This window comes from Cervus elaphus, chromosome 18, assembly GCF_910594005.1.
Source record: "Cervus elaphus chromosome 18, mCerEla1.1, whole genome shotgun sequence".
NCBI lineage: Eukaryota > Metazoa > Chordata > Mammalia > Artiodactyla > Cervidae > Cervus > Cervus elaphus.
In genome coordinates this window covers 108,863,465-108,882,792 of record NC_057832.1, presented here as the reverse complement: position 1 = coordinate 108,882,792, position 19,328 = coordinate 108,863,465, and the positions used below count along the sequence as shown (strand labels likewise).

At 48.8% G+C, this 19,328-nt stretch overlaps 1 protein-coding gene across 2 annotated transcripts in view; it reads left to right on the top strand.

Moving 5' to 3' along the window:
* HIPK2 (homeodomain interacting protein kinase 2) overlaps positions 1 to 19,328 on the top strand; it is a 208,070-nt gene that overhangs the window by 176,332 nt on the left and 12,410 nt on the right. For both annotated transcript variants that reach the window (XM_043873196.1, XM_043873197.1), the window contains exons 13-14: positions 12,051 to 12,295; positions 18,506 to 18,666. In XM_043873196.1, coding sequence (XP_043729131.1) covers positions 12,051 to 12,295; positions 18,506 to 18,666 — 406 coding nt within the window. The remainder of the gene's footprint in view (positions 1 to 12,050; positions 12,296 to 18,505; positions 18,667 to 19,328) is intronic.

The window sequence follows — 19,328 nt, the reverse complement described above, 5'->3', positions numbered from 1 at the left end:
CGGGAGAATCTCCCCTTAGGTGGGCGTGGCCAGCTTTCCGAGGAGATGCTAAGGAGCTCCCAGCAAAGCATCATTTCTGGGAAAACAAGGACGGGACATGCCCTCAGTGCAGGCCACTGGGGAGCCGCCTGGCCACCCTCGGACTGTAAGCTTCTCTACCCATCAGGGCTCCAGTGGACGCGTCCCTTCTTGACCCTGACCGTCCTCATTCCCAAACCTAATTTCTCCCAGCTGTTAGCAACTTGATTCTGCTCTTCCGTGTTCTGACCTCATTTCCTATTTGCAGCTCAGCCCCAGTACTAGCCCTGTAACCCTGCCTGAAATGCCAACGGCTTCCCCTTACCTGACTCAGCCTCAACACAGCCTCTGGAGAGTTGAGGGATGGGGGTTGGGGAGTTCCTGTGATGCTCACAGGGATGTTGAGCATGGGATCACATGGCAGCGTCTTTTAGAGCCAGCCTAAGACAAGTAATCCTTGATGGCTCAGTGGTAAAGAATCCGCCTGCCAATGCAGGAGACAAGGGAGATGCAGGTTTGATCCCTGGATCTGGAAGACCCCCTAGAGGAGGAAATGGCAACCCACTCCAGTGTTCTTGCCTGGGAAATGACATGAACATATGAGCCTGGTGGGGTACAGTCCATGGGGTTGCAAAGAGTCAGACACGAGTTAGCCACTGAGGACATAAGCACAAGCATGTGGGTAAATCTCCAGGACCAGGTGACATTTGTCTAGAATTTTCAGAGGAATGTCAAGGCGAAATTATCGTTCCCGACCCCCAGCATGTGGCACTGTTAGCTGCCAGAGCAGATGGACACTCAACAACTACTTGTAAGAAGGACTCCAGAGTGTGAGGGGCAGGCTGGGGGCGAGTGAACCAGACAGGAAGGGGGCTGTAACAGACATTCCCCAGGGGGTTTCACCTGTACTGTCTCTGCATCATTTGATGAGATAGACAAAAGGCTGGCAGTTGAAGTCCCATTTGATAGATGAGGGAACTGAGGCCTGGGAAAGGTAAGTGACCCAGACTGGCAAAGGTTCTAAGTAGCAGAACTGGGATTCAGGTTCCGTGACAGTGAGGAAATGGCAATCTTAATTACTGGCAAAAATAATTGATTTCTCTTTAGTCATTAATTCAACACATTATAAATTATGTCCTCGGCCTGCTCTGACCATCACCATGCCCACACCCATGGTCTCACCTGCTGTGTGCAGGGCACCAGGCCAGGGCAGTGGGGAGTCCAGGGCATGATCACTGAGCCCTGACTGAGGCCAGGCACTGGTTGAGTGCAGCTGCTCTAGCAGCAGGCCGGGCAGAATTCAGCTGTTCTCATTTCTTCGAGAAGGTTTGAAAAAGCGAGGAGGCCAGGCAAGACCCAGTAGCCTCCTCTTTTTCCATGTTGAATGAGGGGGCCCTGTGGTCATGGCTAGAGTTGTTTGTGTAAAGATAGAAAACAGATATGTTTTTGGATTCCCCAGGATTTGGTAGTAGAACCAGTCATACTTTAAATACACATAAATGATTTTGATGAGAGGAGCAGCTGACTCTCTGCATGTGCTGAATAAGCCATCTTTTCTCCCTTGAAATTTCCTTGGAGAAAGTTTATGGGTGCCTGTCTTATTATTCAGACTTTTCTGCCAACCTTGCCTTGTGCTGAAACTGTCTTTTAGGGGCCATGAGGCTACATCATACAGGCTTCCAGAGTGTGTGACCAGAGTGGCTCATTTCAGCTGATCCATTAGAAATCATTTTGCCCGGTCTCCATTATTCATTCATTTATCTGCTCATTCAATTATCTATTTCTGGTAGACAGGGTTCATTTACCAAGGTCATCAGGGCACTGCTGTATCCTGCATCACTTTGCAAGTGATGCTTAGAGCGTCACAGCTAATCTGACCAAAATGTGAACTTCCCTAGGAGATTGATTCATCATTATCCCTAAGGATTTTAGACAGGGATCATTCTGAAACTGTTTATCCCCCAAAAGTGTGACCACCCCCCCCCAAATGTTCTTTTTGACACTGAATTGAAAATCCAGATAAATTACTATAGAAAAGTCACAGTCAGGAAGGTGATGTGCTACTGCCCAAAAGACTGTCTGAAGAATTAACATCCACTTAATGGGGGATAGCACACACACCCACTCAGGCCAACTTCGTGCTGTGCTGGTGGCGTCAGAGCCAGGCCTGAGGAAGGAAGCACAGGAACCCAGCATGCAGTGTCATTTGGAGGGCTTTCTATTTTTCGGTGTTAAGTTAAATCTGATGACCAATTTCCATCACCTGACTCTTCCCGGGAGATGTGAGTCTTGAGGAGAGTACTTCATGGCTTCCTCTCTCCTGGGCTTCAGTCAGAACATCCCAGTGGTTAAGGGCTGCATTTTATGAAAAGACTGCATTTTGAAGAGGAGATACTGCACCCAACTGCCCCAGCCGCCAGTCCTATACTTCCCCGTGTTACAAAGCTGTTACTGATGTGTAGCGATGACCTGGTGTCCTCCCTGCCTTCCGCAGGGCAGAGGGAGCAGGGCAGGAGTGGTTTGGAAAGCACAGGGCAGAGCCGCGCCCAGGGGATGGACCCAGCGTGATCAGGAGAGACTTGGAGGAATGTAGAAGGCAGGGGGCAGAGTGAACACCGGCCACTGTGCGTGATGCCTGAAGACCAGGGCCACCCATGGCTCCTTCCAGACCCCGTTTCAGATTTCTACAGAAGGTAGTCAAGTTAAAAGTGATCATAATGGTGACGTGTGTATATGTGTGCATATCTTGGGGCTTCCCAGGTGGCGCTAGTGGTAAAGAACCCACCTATTGGTGCAGGAGACATAAGAGATGCAGGTTTTGATCCCTGGGTCAGAAAGGTCCCCTGGAGAAGGAAATGGCAACCCACTCTAATATTCTTGCCTGGAGAATTCCATAGACAGAGAAGCCTGGAGAGGTACAGTCCATATTGAGGGACATACATATATGGATAATGTAACTCAAATGGAATGTATGCACCAAATTTAAAATGTCGAGTTTTGTTTTTTGGTCCTCAGTTCAGTTGCTCAGTCGTGTCTGACTCTTTGAGACCCCATGGACCGCACACCAGGTCTCCCTGTCCATCACCAGCTCCCGGAGCCTACTCAAACTCATGTCCACCAAGTCGGTGATGTCATCCAACCATCTCATCCTCTATCGTCCCCTTCTCCTCCTGCCCTCAGTCTTTCCCAGCATCAGGGTCTTTTCCAATGAGTCAGTTCTTCGTATCAGGTGGCCAGAGTATTGGAGTTTCAGCTTCAGCATCAGTCCTTCCAATGAATATTCAGGACTGATTTCCTTTAAGGTTGACTGGTTGGATCTCCTTGCAGCCCAAAGGACTCTCAAGAGTCCTCTCCAACCCACAGTTCAAAAGCATCAATTCTTCGGTGCTCAGCTTTCTTTAAACTGGAGGCCACGTGATGCATTGGGAGGAGCACGCTGACCTGGTGGCATTGGCACCCCTGTCCCCCCACCCACGTGAAGGGCTAGTTAAAGGCTGTCGGCCGTTTATTTCTGGTTGGGTGGAAGGGGAGTGGGAACAGCACAGCGAACAGTTCACACCCTAATGCCACTGTCACCGACTCGGCCCTGGTGGAGCCCGAAGGAGGACTCTCAGTTGCCTTACATTCTCAGTCCTCATGAGTAGGAGGAGCCGTGTAGCTGGTGATGAAGAGGGAGTGCGGGCTCTGGACAACCCAACAGCAAAAAAAAAAAAAAAAAAACAGTAACCGAATTTAAAAGTGGGCTAAGGATTTGGACAGAGTTTACTTAAAAGATGTACCAGCAGCCATATGAAAAGTGCTTAGCCTCAGTCATAATCAGGGAAATGCAAAGCAAAACCATGGTGTGATATCACGTCACACGTGGCAGGATGGCTGTTACCAAAAAGACAAAAGCTGACGTGTTGATGGAGGAAGTGGAGACGTTAGAACTCTTGTACGCTGCTGGTGGGAGTATAAGTTGGTACAGCTACTATGGAAAACAGTATGGAGGTTCCTCAAAAAAATTAAAAATAGGGACTTCCCGGGTAGTCCAGTGGTTAAGACTCCATGCTTCCAATGCAGGAGGTGCAGGCTCAATCCCCAGTCAGAGAACAAAGATCCCATATTCTGTGGGGCTCAGCCAAAAAGTGAAAAACAGAACTGCCATGTGATCTAGCAGTCCCACTTCTGAGTGTTTATCCTAAAGAATTAATATTAGAACCTCAAAGAGATACCCACTCTCCCATGTTGCCTGCAGCATCAGTCACAATAGCCAAGATGTAGAAGCAACCTAAGTGTCCATCAGATGAATGGATAAAGAAAATGGGACCGGTTCGTACAGAGGGATGCTGTTCAGCCTTAAAAAGGAAAATGTGCAGTATGCAACCTCATACATGAGCTATCTAAAATAGTCTAATTCACAGAATCAAAGAATTATATCTCGGTTGCCAGGGGCTGTGGGACATGGGCAGTCGCTAATCAACAGGCATAAATCTCAGTTACAATGAATAAACTTCAGAGATCTGCTATACAGCGTCACTGATACCGTATTATATACTTAAAATTTTAAGAAAGTAGATCTCATGTTGCATATTCTTACCACAGTAAAATAAAAAGTTTTAAATAAACTAAGACCACACTCAGTCACAAAAAGAAAAAGCAGCAGAAGAAGAATGCTAGCTCTTGGTTCCAGCCCAGCTCTGTCCCTAACCAGCTATGTGACCTTGAATATCCAAGTGACCTAAAGCATCCTAAAGCACTCAACATTTTCCTGTTCTCAAAATGAAAGTTATAACTTTCTCTACCTTATAGTCCAGCTGTGAGGATTCAAGGGGATAAAACATGTAAAGGACTTTGTACAGTAGTTGTGCATTCAGTAAACATTATCTATCTATATTCAGTAATCAGTGTCATGATAACAGAAGAGCAGTTTTCGCATATAGTGTAGATTATGGCATGGAAAGTTCATTGGTGGAGATGAGTTTTGACTCTGGTCCTGCAGGGTGGAGTTGACCGGCAAATAGAAATCAGAAGCATATTCCAGGTAGGGTCCTACAGAGAAGGGGTCGCAGAATTGTGTCTGATTCTCCAGCCATGTTTTCTCCATTGGGGCTGATTTCTTTGCTTCTTAGTTCCTTGTTTCTTTTCATCACTTGAAAATGATGAAAATCAGCTATTGCCATGACAACACAATGCAGTCATGAACTCTGGCAGCTTTGTTCTTTATTCAGAAGTGATGTTCTGTCGAGGCCATTTAAGCAAGGATTTCTCATTCTGCTCTTGTCACTGTCTGTCTCACTTCCATTAACCAATTCATAATGGGATTGATAAGCTATCAATAATAATTAGACACTATGGTGGGATGAATCCCAGCAGAATCGACATGTAGGAGCTAAAAGAATCCGTAGTCACCGTGTCAGATGCGTGCTCATTTTTAAACTGACTCATTTAACAGCTTCCCATTTGTTCTTTAATCTGCATAGTACATCAAGTAGAGCACAGAGATTCTAACAATAGAAGAGATTAGAAACAGAGCTATCAAGTTAATTCACCTCTTCCAATCCTGTCACATATAAACCCAAAAAGGTAGGTATATCAGCGTCAGACTGTGTTGTACCTGTCTGCTCGTCAGGCATGGGGACTTCCAGCTCAGAAAAAAGCGAGGAATCCCTGAAGAGCTCAGAGAGGTTTTATCCCACACTCCTGATAGATATCAAGAAAATGACATGCAGAATTCCTCGACCCCTTTGGTGGAAAGAGTCACTACCTGTTAGGTTTCCGTCGGAAGATGGCTTTCAGTTCTGAGGGGTCATCTAGATCAGCTGTCAGCTTTATAAGACTCTTGCCAGAAAGCCATCCTTCAGTGACAGGAAGCTCATTGGTTCATGAATTGGCCCACTGTATGTTCAGATGATTCCAGTTGTCAGAAAATTCTTACTTGTATTGACCTGAAGCCTCTCTGAAATTTCTAACTTGAGTAAAGAATTCCAAGTACATCCACCTTGAATTCAGTTACAGCTTGGCCAAAATTAGTTGGGGGGGCGGGGGGTGTTTAATTTGCCCATTTTCTATTTGTGTCTTAGTCCCTCAGTCATATCTGACTCTTCATGACCCTATAAACTGTAGCCTTCCAGGCTCCTCTGTCCATGGGATTCTCCAGACAAGAATACTGGAATGGGTGGCCATTTCCTTCTCCAGTGGATCTTCCTGACCCAGGGATCAAACCCACGTCTCCTGCATTGGAGGCAGATTCTTTACCGTCTGAGCCACCGGGGAAGCCCTATTTAATAAACTACGCAGAACCTAAGGAGGATATGTAGTCAGCAGGGAGTGTCTTGGTCTGGGTCTCCATGAAAAATACGCTTACTAAAAGGATTTATTTTCTCTCCAAATTAGGAGTAAAGCAAATCCTCTTTTAAATGTCTTTAAAAATAAATATTTGGGGAACCACAAATGGCTTCTTTAATGCCACTCTCCCTAACAATTTCATAGCAGGTTAGAGCTGGAGGGACATCCAGGGTCACCCCAGTATATCCAAGCCACTGCCCAAGGTCACACCAATAACATGGACAACAGCGCCAGGCCTAGAGCGCCGGCTCAGAGGACACATTTGGCAACAGCCAGCCTCTGTCCTTCACGTGGGGCCCGCCACCCACAGGCTGCACCTGCAGCAGAACATTTCTGCGTTTAGTGAGGTGACCAGATGAGTCACTGTGTGTGTGTCATTTAATCAGGCGGAACTGGCTGTGACCGAAGCTGAGAGTGAAGGGCGGGGCAGGCTAGCCGCACGCTCAGTCTCCCGGCGCTGACCCTGGTCCTGGGAGCATTTTGTGAAGGTGCCAGGAGTGGGGCATTAGAACTGGGGGCGTTTCCTCTAACAACATCTTATGACACGACAGATTGCTCACAGGCCCGCCCCAACCCCGCAGAGAGCAGCTGTGGCTTCTTTCGCCAATTCTTTTTTTTTTTTAAAGGCAGCTCTCCTTCCTCCCATTGTTTGGTAGGTTAATCACTCAGTCCGACTCTTTGCCACCCCCTGGACTATAGCCTGTCATCTGTCCATGGATTTTCCAGGCAAGAATACTGGAGTGGGTTGCCATTGCCTTCTCCAGGGGATCTTTCCATCCCAGGGATCGAACCCGAGTCTCCTGTTTCTCCTGCATTGCAGATGGATTCTTTACTGCTGAGCCATCAGGAAAGCCCCAGTGCTCCTTCCCATTTCCACAGCTTTCCAGAACTTGCTGCTCTCAGATTTCATGTCCCTACTTTGGAGGCTTGGGGACCTTTCCCCGGTGCCCCACTTTCTAGTTCTTCTGCCACATCTGAGTTGTTCATCCCCACCTACCCTGTGAGTCCCATTTGCTTTCTTGTTCCTGAATAAGCAGATGAACTTTAAAACTTGAGATGTAATTTGCGTACCATACAATTCACCCATTTAAAGTGTCCAATTAAGTGGTTTGGGGCCTATTACATTAATTTTTTTTCAGTTGTGGCACTCAGTCTCAGTTCAGTCGCCCAGTCGTGTCCGACTCTTTGCAACCCCATGAACCGCAGCACGCCAGGCCTCCCTGTCCATCACCAGCTCCCGGAGTTTACCCAAACCCATGTCCATTGAGTCAGTGATGCCATCCAACCATCTCATCCCCTGTCGTCCCCTTCTCCTCCTGCCCTCAGTCTTTCCCAGCATCAGGGTCTTTTCCAGTGAGTCAGCTCTTCTCATCAGGTGGCCAAAGGATTGGAGTTTAAGCTTCAACATCAGTCCTTCCAATGAACACCCAGGACTGATCTTCAGGATGGACTGGTTGGATCTCCTTGCAGTCCAAGGGACTCTCAAGAGTCTTCTCCAACACCACAGTTCAAAAGCATCAATTCTTCAGGGGTCAGCTTTCTTTACAGTCCAACTCTCACATCCATACATGACTACTGGAAAAACCATAGCCTTGACCAGACGGACCTTTGTTGACAAAGTAATGTCTCTGCTTTTAAATATGCAGTCTAGGTTGGTCATAACTTTCCTTCCAAGGAGTAAGCATCTTCTAATTTCAGGGCTACAATCACCATCTGCAGTGATTTTGGAGCCCAGAAAAATAAAGTCAGCCACTGTTTCCACTGTTTCCCCATCTGTTTGCCATGAAGTGATGGGACTGGATGCCATGATCTTAGTTTTCTGAATGTTGAGCTTTAAGCCAACTTTTTTACTCTCCTCTTTCATTTTCATCAAGAGGCTCTTTAGTTCTTCGCTTTCTGCTGTAAGGGTGGTGTCATCTGCATATCTGAGGTTATTGATATTTCTCCCAGCAATCTTGATTCCAGCTTGTGCTTCTTCCAAGCCCAGTGTTTCTCATGATGTACTCTGCATATAAGGTAAATAAGCAGGGTGACAATATACAGCCTTGACGGACTCCCTTTCCTATTTGGAACCAGTCTGTTGTTCCATGTCCAGTTCTAACTGTTGCTTCCTGACCTGCATACAGGTTTCTCAAGGGGCAGGTCAGGTGGTCTGGTATTCCCATCTCTCTATATATATAATAAAGTTTGCCACTTTAACCATTTTTAAGTGTACAGTTCAGTGACACTAAATACATTCACAGTGTGTGCAGCCGTCACCATTATTTCCAAAACTTTTCCATCACCTCAAACAGAAACTTTGTACCATGAAGCAGCAACTACCCAAACTCCTCTCCCCACCCCGCAGCCCCTGGTAACCAACTTCTAATTTACATTCTGTCTCTATGAGTTTGCCTATTCTAGGAATCTCATATAAGTGGAATCACACAATATCGGTCCTTTTGTGTCTGGCTTACTTCACTTAGCATAACATTGTCAAGATTCATCCGTATTGTAGCGTGTATCAGAACTTTATTCATTTTTATGGCTGAATACTGTTCCATTGATCAGCTGATGGGCACTGAGGTTATTCCCACCTTTTGGCTATGGTGAATACTACAGCAGTGAACATTAGCATACAAGTCTGTTTTGGCTTTCAGTTCCGTTTTGTACTTACCTAGACCAGAATCACTGGGTTATACAGTAACTGTTTACCTCAAACTGTGTTTGAGCAACAAGCATGTGGGCCTTTTGCATTTCAGCTGTTAAAAGTAGAAAGTGTAGTTCTTTATCCCCTGCAGTAGGAAATGGCAACCCACTCCAGTGTTCTCGACAGGATAATCCCATGGACAGAGGAGCCTGGTGGGTTACAGTCCACTGGGGTCAAAGAGTCGGACATAACTGAGCGACTGAGCACACATGCGCATAGTTTTTCTTAATTAAGATATATCCAGTTTATCAAAGTTAGAATGAAGAGCTATAAGTATACACAATCAATTCATTCCTTGCCTTCTTCAGAGTTCTTAATTATCATCTGCACAGCTCACTTGACAGTTCATCATGGAAGTCTTTATGACATCCTTTCTCTTTAACTGATTATTTTAAAACTTTTAGTGTGTAACTTGTCATGTTTTTATACAATCCTTCACTGAGATTTTAATCATTATACAATCCTTCAGTGAGATTTAATCATCTCCTAGGGCGGAGACACGTATTATATTTCTTTATACAAAAATTTCCTGTAGCACCTACTATAGATCTCCAAGGTATCTAACTGATGGGTTTTAACGTCTTTCCTATCAGTCTTCTGGTTTATTCCTAGACTAGAAACTTTCCCAGCAAGTCTGTACCTTCATAGAACTCATTTTGCCTAGAGATACTTTTTCCTGCAAATCTGTTTTCACATGTTAAATGAGGTAACACCAATAATAGAAGCTAGTTTTCATAGAATACTTACTCTGTGTTGTATACCATTCAAAATACTTTGTGTATTTTCTCATTTGAGTCTCAAAACAAGCCTGTGATGTAAGTACTATTATTATCTACACCTTACTGATAAGGAGATTGAATCGCTTGGAGGTTGAACAGTCACCCAAGGCCACCAGCACTTGCTGAAGACATCTGTCTGCCGGCCTGTGTCCTTACCCACAGACGCAGAGAGGGACGCTTCCACCCTGATCCAGCGGGGACAGAAGCGAAGCCCCAAGAGGAATTATCCAGCCCAGATGTCAGCAGTGCAGGCATTGGGGAGCAAGGCATCAGGCCTCCTGTGAACTCACTCCCAGCCCCTCAGCCTTTTAGCCCTGGGGTCCAGTTTCTCGTTTCTCCACTGCCCTCAGGTGGGGCAGAGATCAGTCTTGGAATCTGGCTGTCACTGGCTGTGTGACCTTGGGCAAGACACCTGGGTTGGGAGGTGGCAGTATTGTGGCTCCATTAGGCGCTCTATAAATACCGGCTTCTTAGCCAAGTGGTTGGACATTGACCATCTTACTTAGGCAATCGATATTTCTTAAAAATAGATGATCAATATACAAAAATAGGTGCGATCCATTTTTACACCTTTCACAATAAGCAACCAATTCCATATCTGTCATCCCACCAGCCTCTCAGGGAGCTGGGAGGCAGACAGAATTGGTTCCCAAAGTGGCAAATGTAAATATCTCAGGAAAAAAGAAATGTGCTGGCCCAGAGCCAGGCAAAGCCTGTTCTTCCCCATCAGTGTGTGAAGTCTCGGTTCTAGAATGAAGACCAGGGGTTCAGAGCAGCGCCCTCACAGGAGTCTTTTACCCCCACCCCACCCTCAGCCCAGCAGTGGAGAAGCTGCAGGAGGGTCGGGACTTCCCTGAGATGGGGACTTGGGGGTCTTGGGTGGCCTGCCCGACAAAGCCATCACCCATCCCATCCCCAGAGCAGAGAGGTAGCTGAGGCTGTGGGGTCCAGCTCCGATTCCTCAGCTGTGTGTGGGATTAGCGTGGTCAGCGCCTCACTCTTCCATCCCTCTCACTGCATCCCAGCCCCTCTTGGATGCCTTATCCTCTCTTGCCTAAATTGGCGGGGTCTCCCAGGCCCCAAGCCTAATAAAGCTTATGCTCTTCGTTCCCAGGGGTGTTCTTCCACACCACAGCCTCGGGTTGCCGGGGTCTGGCTGGGTGCTCTGTGTGCTTTTATGTCCCTCCCTGGTGGCTGAGAGGGCGCTGTGTGAAATGGAATAACTCCTGCCTTATCAGTAAACAAGGATGTCACAGCCATCAGCGATTTCGGGCCTCCAAATATAATGTCAAATGGAGTATTTCCTGCCGTAGTAAACAGGGATGTCACAACCTAGCTATTTTTCCTTAATTGACAATAACCTTTTGATGTTCAGACTACTTGCCCCTTGCTACAAACTTCTCTATAACCTGATTCCTCCCCCTACCTCCTCGGAACAGTTATCTCAGGATCACTTGAGATGCTGTCTCTCGGACTCCAAGTCCTAGGTGGTGGTTGTATCGTCACTCATTTGTGTCCAACGCTTTGCAACCCCATGGACTGCAGCACGCCAGGCTTCCCTGCCCTTCACTATCTCCCAGAGTTTGCTCAAGCTCATGTCCCTTGAGTCAGGGATGCCATCCAACCATCTCATCCTCTGCCATCCCCTTCTCCTCTTGCCCTTAATCTTTCCCAGCATCAGAGTCTTTTCCAGTGAGTCGGCGCTTCACATCAGGTGGCCAAAGGATTGGAGTTTCAGCTTCAGCATCAGTCCTTTCAATGAATATTCAGGGTTGATTTCCCTTAGGATTGACTGGTTTGATCTCCAAGCAGTCCAAGGACTGGGAATGCCCACCAAACAAAAGATAACTCTCCGTTTCTAGGTTGTGACTTTTTTAGTGGACGACTGCCATGCAGCTCTGGGCTGCCAGTGCTTCCCCGGCAGGTCTGCTGAGCCCTGCTGCATGGGGGAGAGCCCAGGCGTGCCCAGAAGGTTCTCTCACCCCATTTCCAGAAGCTTCTGTGGGCCCCACTCCAGCCCCTTCTCTTGCCCTCACATCTTCCCCACCCCCACCCCCACCCCCGCTGCTGAGATTGGTGACTCCTGGGTTTCCCCATTCGGGTTCTAGAGAGCAGAAGTCACATTCCTACCCTCTCTCCTGCCCTCCTGCCCCTGCCCGCAGCAAATGCGGCTCTGCCCGGCCAGTCAGGTGTCTCACAGCCTCTCACGGTCCTGGTCTCTCCCTTTGCGTTTCCAGCACTGTCTCCAAGCAGAGAAAAAACGTCATCAGCTGTGTCACGGTCCACGACTCGCCCTACTCCGACTCCTCTAGCAACACCAGCCCCTACTCCGTGCAGCAGCGCGCCGGGCACAACGCCCCCACCTTCGACACCAAGGGGAGCCTGGAGCCGCACTGCACGGGGAACCCCCGGACCATCATCGTGCCCCCCCTGAAAACCCAGGCCAGCGAGGTGCTGGTGGAGTGTGACAGCCTGGGGCCAGGTAATTCGGGGCGGAGCTGCCAGGAGCATCTCTCTGGAGGCTGGTGTTCTGCTTTCTGCAGCTCACAGTCTCGTTACAGGAGCATTTAACAACCTGGGTGTGGGGAGTGGGTGGTTAGTAGATCTTCACCAAGGATCCTGCTTGAGAAGATTCCTTGTTGTCAGCCCAGGCGGCCAGAGATGACCTCATATCTGTCACAAAAACTCCCCCCTGTGATGACGGCCACCTCCTTTCTAAATTATATCTCATGGACGGATGGATGGATGGACAGATGAGTGGATGGATGGACGGATGGGTGGGGAGTTTGCAGAGAGTTTGTTGCCTGAGTGGGAACAAGCCTGGTCAGCCCTCAGTGTTTCCTACTGAGGGTGGCTTTCTTTGCTCTCAAGAGACCGTCCTCAGGAACCACATGTTCTGGAATTATTCCATTTGGGCACCCCTTAGGTTTCTCGTACCTGGTGGCAGTGCAAACATTGAGGAGAGTGAGAAGGGAGCCTTTCTTTTGTAAGAGGGGTGAATGCGAGAGAGAAGGCGGGTAAGGGAACCAGTGGGTCCTAGGGCCAGTGCACCCATTTAGGAAAAGACACATCTGAAAGTTGAGAATCTGGGCATTGACTCCTCAAACCTTTCCTGTCCTCGCACCCTTAAGTCCTCAGGTCGCCTGCATGTAGCCCATTTATAAAGATTACAGCCTTAAATGCACACATCTTGGTGTGAGGGGTTCTTCTGCTTAATTAACAGTGACGGTGTCAAGACTATGTTGTTGAAAACCTTAAGACCAGCAAGAAGAGAAGGACATATTCTTTTTCATCTGTAATCCAAAATCCAAAAAGCTCTGAAAATCAGATTTTAAGTTCACAGCAAACTCAGCTGGTAAAACCAGACCTGAACTAACCAGAGGCAGTTTGCAAGTCCCTTTGTCATATTCCTACTTGTGTCATAGTCATATCTGTGCCACTTAGTGAAATGTCCCCGTATTTTATAACAGAAATATTCACTTCTTTTTATTACGTGGTTAGTGCCCAAGGCTTCTTTGGGGGTAACCTAAAATGTTGAATATGTATCAAATTCCCTTCTAAAATCTGAAAGTCTTGATTTCAAAAGTGTCTGACCCCAGGGATTTCTGATCAGAGACTGTCGATCTACAGAATGAGATGATGAGTGTTGTAAATTGAGGATGCCCGTGTTCCAAGACCTCTCAGAGGGAACTCCGTAGCAGTAACAGCCCCTTTACAATTCAGGACAGTGGTCTGTAAGAATTGGCTCAGAACAGACCTTACCCAGGTCCTCTGGGAATTCATAAAGGCAGGGGTTGCTGGGGTGGCGGGGGGGTGGGGGGGGCGGGCAGCAAGTAACTGATGCTGAAATTCCCTCGGCCTTTTAAACACAGAGGAGGATGCATGAGAGAGTGGCCACATCATCGCAGGTTAGGCATCCTCCAGCTCAGAGCTTTGTTGGTCTTGGTCCTGGCAAAATTGGGAGTTATTGAAACTTTAAGATGAGGTGGTCCAACCCCTAGTTGAGACAGGTGAGGAAACCAAAAGCCAGCTTTGCCCCGCCTAACACAGCAGTTTTCTGTCAGGACCCAGAACAACAGTGAGATGGACGGAGGCAGCTTTGTGGAGCCCACAGGTCACCCTTTTCACATTCCGTTGCCCGTTTCCACCATCAGCTATTTGCTGTGGGCCACCCATGGCAGTTTTGAGGACTCACCCCACTACATTTCCGCAAAGATTGTTAGAGCAGAAGGGATGAGAATCTCTCAGCGATACACTGGACCAAAAAAAAAGGAAGTTATTCTCAGAATTCTCAGAAAGGCTGCTGGTTCTAAAGCACCTCATGATGCTGTCTCTGGGGAAGCCTGTGGTGTGATTTCCTGATGTAAAGAGAGGTATATGTTCCCCTGTGAGGACCTGCCTTCCTAGGAACAGCAGAAGGCAGGAAGGAGCTTCATTTTGGTCCCTGTCGGCCCACCAGCCTGTGGTGTCTCTCAACACTGACACCCACTGTTAGCGGCACAACCCTCCTAGCTCAGCTCAGAAGAATCAGGAGAGCAGCCTTCCTCGGTCTCCTGGGGCCCATTCGGCCCCTTTATGGCCAGAGTGTGAACCGGCCACCTTTGTGGGGATCCCAGGGTTCCCTGAGCCCTCTCAGGTCAAGACAGAGGCTGTGCAGTCCATTTTCTTTCTCTTTTTTTGGTTCATCTTCTCTCAGTGCTCACCCCCTCTGTGGGTCTCAGTTCAGAAAGGATCCCTGAAAATGTCTCACGTAGCCTCCTCAGGTCTCAGGGTAGTTAAGGTTCTTCTGGAAGGCAATAGAACAAACTCTGCACTGTCATAAGGAAAATGCAGGACTGAGGGAAAGGTCAACCACTAAGTCCCGGATGGGACAGAACTCCTTGATCTGAGCCACTGCAGGCCCAATGCCTGCCTTCTGGGCACTGCGTCTTCCTGACCCAGTGACCCCCCAGGCTCCCAGTTTCCCTGTCCCAGAAGATAGGACTTGATGGTCCCAAGTTGGGGCAGACATCTGTTCCTTGAGCATTAGCCTTAGCCAAGGAACAGGGCTCAGTAATAAAGACATCAACCATAGCTAACACTGTTAAGAGCCGAACACGTGCCACATACTAAGCATTCTATGTCCTTTAACTCAGGTAATCCTCACAATGACCCTAACGTAGTTTCCATTACTCTCCCAGTTTTCCACATGGGAAAACAGATTCACAGAGAGGTTAACTCCACCGTGGCCATGTGGCTGGCCTTCCAGGGCTCACCCGGGATCTGAAGCACTCTGCCACCCGCCTTGTGTGGACAGGGCCACCAGGGGCCACCCATGAACCCAGGCCCATTCCCAAGCAGCAGATCTTTGAGAGCAGCTAGGAAAGATGGAGGGCAAGAGGAGAAGGGGACAACAGAGATGGGGTGGTTGGATGGCATCTCTGACTCAATGGACATGAGTTTGTGCAAACTCCAGGAGATGGTGAAAGACAGGGAAGTCTGGCGTGCTGCAGTCCACGGGGTTGCAAAGAGTTGGACACGACTTAGGGACTGAACAGCAAGGCTCGGATAGAGAGCTCTGTACATCCTTCCAGCTCCAAAATAGGCCCCAAGAACTTGACCTTCAGCACTTGCCTTCTCCACTCCGAGGTCACTTCATTCCTCTCTGCAGGAGGAAATTCCTTTTTTAGTCTCTTGGTCCCTTTCAAGACCCTCTTCCCTGATTCTGGGGTCCCCTGCTCCGACGACTTGACAAGCTCTGACCCAGCCCCCCACCCCTGTCCCTGCGATGATGGTGGCCTGGCTCTGTCACATCCATTTCATCTGAAGCTCTCTAATTTCTTCACTTACAGGCTCAAGCTATGGGTCCCTTGCATTTAAGAGTTTCTCCCTCAAGTATAATTACCACAAAGTTCCTAGAGCATTGACACAGGAGCAGAGAGGTGCCGTCCACAGCTGGGCTGAGGCAACCTGCACATCTGGTGATCTGCAGGGCAGGGAGGAGCTGACCACCCCAGCACAGCAGCCCCATGGCTGAGTGATGGAGACTGAAGTTGTCCTGATAGCCAACATCTGCAGCTTTCCATCCTTCACCCTACAATGGGTCCCCTAAACCCTTCCCTCAACCCCACCACCAGGTTTTGGGGGACCTTTGAGAGTCTAACCAGGTTTGGCCTGAGCACAGACCCTGACTCCATGACGCAGGTCAGCTGTATCCACCAGGGCCAGGCTGGCTCCTGCTCTCCTGGAAGCTTATGAAGAATACAAATTCCTGGGCATCTCGCACTTCAGTGGGTAGAATGGGAGGGCCACTGGGCACCAATGCACAGTTGAATTTGGGATCTCTGCTAGGACCCGCCCCTTCCCAGCGAGGCAGCTCTTCTTTTACTGGGGCAGGGGTGGGGGGACGGCTGTTGCCTCCAGTAGGAGGCTCCTCTCATGCTCGGGGTGCTCCCCAGTCTCCTGCTCCCGGGTTCCCGATTTGCCTTCACTCTCCAGCTTTGTCTCCATCAACAGTTAATCAGCATTCTCTCTTGCCGGCCCCAGCCTCAGGCATCTCATCATCATGACTTTGATCTCATCACCCTGGGATTTGTAATAGAATTGATCCAACCTAGTTATGTCAAGTATGCTTCATTAATTGTTAGCATCCCTACCCCCTAGAACAGCCAGAGGGTGCGGAGTGTGCTCAGTCACTCAGTTGTATCCGATTCTTTGTGACCCTATGGACTGCAGCAAGCCAGGCTTCTCTGTCCATGGGATTCTCCAGGCAAGAGTGGGTTCCCATGCCCTCCTCTAGGGGATCTTCCAGACCCAGGAATCAAATCCACATCTTTTGGGTCTCCTGCATTCACACGTGGATTCTTTACCACTAGCGCCACCTGGGAATGACCAGATGTGCTCTTTTTACACTCACAGTCCTGGGGTGCCTGATTGAGACCGCATCTTTTGTGTTTCCCAAAGATGCTCATCCCCAATAAATCTTCCGAATTCTCACAGCTGACAGCACGAGAAACAGCCCTGCCTTCTGAGGTCCTGGATTTGTCTTGCCACTTCTCCTTTTTCTGGGGTCTTTTCTTGAAGTCCCTACTCTGGGAGGCTCCCTGAAACGTGGATGGTTTTAGAGTCGGGGAGTCTGCAGAGGACACTGCAGATTTTGGCGAGTGTCTGGACTCCCTGTGCTAAAGGCCTGTTGGCATTCACTGTGGATCACTTCCTCTTGATCTAGACAAAGCTTCAGGACAGGAATACCTGATGTCAGGAGAGACACTGAGAGGTAGGCAAGCGGTCTCACTCAATTCCGTATGTCCCGTGTCCTTGCACGTGGTCCTCTGACTTTGCCCCCTGGAGACACACATCCCACTCTGCTGGGGATTGCTGTTCACAGGTCACTCGGCACCAACAATGACTGAAATGGTTTCTTTAATATAAACTGCCTCCCCCTTTTCATTTTATTCTGGTTGTTCCCCCGACCCCTGGATATATTGTTGTTGTTCAGTTGCTAAGTCGTGTCCGACTCTTCATGACCCCAAGGACTGCAGCCCTCCAGGCTTCCTAGTCCTTCACTATCTCCTGGAGTTGCTCAAACTCATGCCCATTGAGTCAGTGATGCCATCCAACAATCTCATCCTCTGTTGCCCGCTTCTCCTTTTTCCCTCAATCGTTCCCGCATCAGAGTCTTTTCCAGTGGGTCGGCTATTCACATAAGGTGACCAAAGTATTGGAGCTTCAGCATCAGTCCTTCCAGTGAATATTCAGGGTTGATTTCCTTTAAGATTGACTGGTTTGGTCTCCTTGCTATCTGAGAAACCATAGTCCCTTTGCTGAGACTCAGTTTGGGTGGTGGTTTGGGGCCTATTACATTAATTCTTTTTCAGTTGTGGCACTCAGTTCAGTCGCTCAGTCGTGTCCGACTTTTTGTGACCCCATGAACCGCAGCACACCAGGCCTCCCTGTCCATCACCAATTCCCGGAGTTTACCCAAACTCATGTCCATTGAGTCGGTGATGCCATCCAATCATCTCATCCTCTGTAGTCCCCTTCTCCTCCTGCCCTCAATCTTTCCCAGCATCAGGGTCTTTTCAAAGGAGTCACCTCTTTGCATCAGGTGGCCAAAGGATTGGAGTTTCAGCTTCAGCATCAGTTCTTTCAGTGAACACCCAGGACTGATCTCCTTTAGGATGGACTGGTTGGATCTCCTTGCAGTCCAAGGGACTCTCAAGAGTCTTCTCCAACACCACAGTTCAAAAGCATCAATTCTTCTGCGCTCAGCTTTCTTTCTACTCCAACTCTCACATCCATGCATGACCACTGGAAAAACCATAGCCTTGACTAGATAGACCTTTGTTGACAAAGTAACGTCTCTGCTTTTTAATATGCTGTCTAGGTTGGTCATAACTTTGCTTCCAAGGAGTAAGCGTCTTTTAATTTCATGGCTGCAGTCACCATCTGAAGTGATTTTGGAGCTCAGTGTCACCAGATAGTAATTCTAAAGTCCATCAGGGTTTGCTCCCAACCAGTGGAACAAGCTCCAGCCTAGGTGTCATTCCAGAGTCAACATCATCACTGGGTCTGGGGGCAGTGCGGCTGATGAGGGATCGTCCAGTCACGGGACTGTGTCCTCGAAAGACTACTGTTGTCCCCCTAGGGCAGGGTCTTCTGAGCAGCCAAGGACCTGTGACTGACCTTTGCCCTTTTTCTCTTCACGACACAGTCAACACCAGTCACCATTCGTCCTCCTTCAAGTCCAAGTCCTCCAGCAACGTGACCTCCACCAGCGGTCACTCTTCAGGGAGCTCGTCTGGAGCGATTGCCTACCGGCAGCAGAGGCCAGGACCACACTTCCAGCAGCAGCAGCCTCTCAATCTCAGCCAGGTAAGCACAGGTACCCCCACCACCCCCCCCCCCCCGCCCCCCTCCTCCCACCAGCTCATCAGGTGCCCTGAGGTAGCAGGAAGTGCCCCAGTGAGCTCTGGTGTTCTTCTGCTGCGGGTCACCTTGGGGAAGGTGGATCCTCAATTCACGGAGAGCCAATCCAACGCAAAATGACTTGTCTAATGTTCGGAAGCACTTAGTGATGCGGTACCTGCTTAAAAATAGTCTGGCCCACATGTTGCCGTTTCAGCCCAGCAAAGGGTAAAACACTGGGTCCGGGCCCACTTGCGGCCAGAACCCCAGAGACAGACCTGCAGTCCAACCAGGCCAGGCCTCCTGAGTCATTACAGTGAAGGAGGCCTCACACAGGGACCCCAAATCCAGGAAAAGAGCCGGCGGACCTGGGAGACGGTGGGTGATGCTCAGGGGAGTATCAACCAGGTGGGTGTCTCCACAGGCAGCACTCAGCCTGTGTGTCTAGGATCACTGGGGTCTGAATTGTAAAGTGAACTCCAGCCCTGCTTCCTTAGCAGCTGGGAGGTAAGATAAGGCCACGTGTGTGTTGTGACTTAGCTTCTTCGGCTGAGAGAGGGTGGCTTCATTTGTATGTGACTTCAGAAGACGGCGACGTTTCTGAGAGCCTGCTGTTTAGGGAGCAGGAA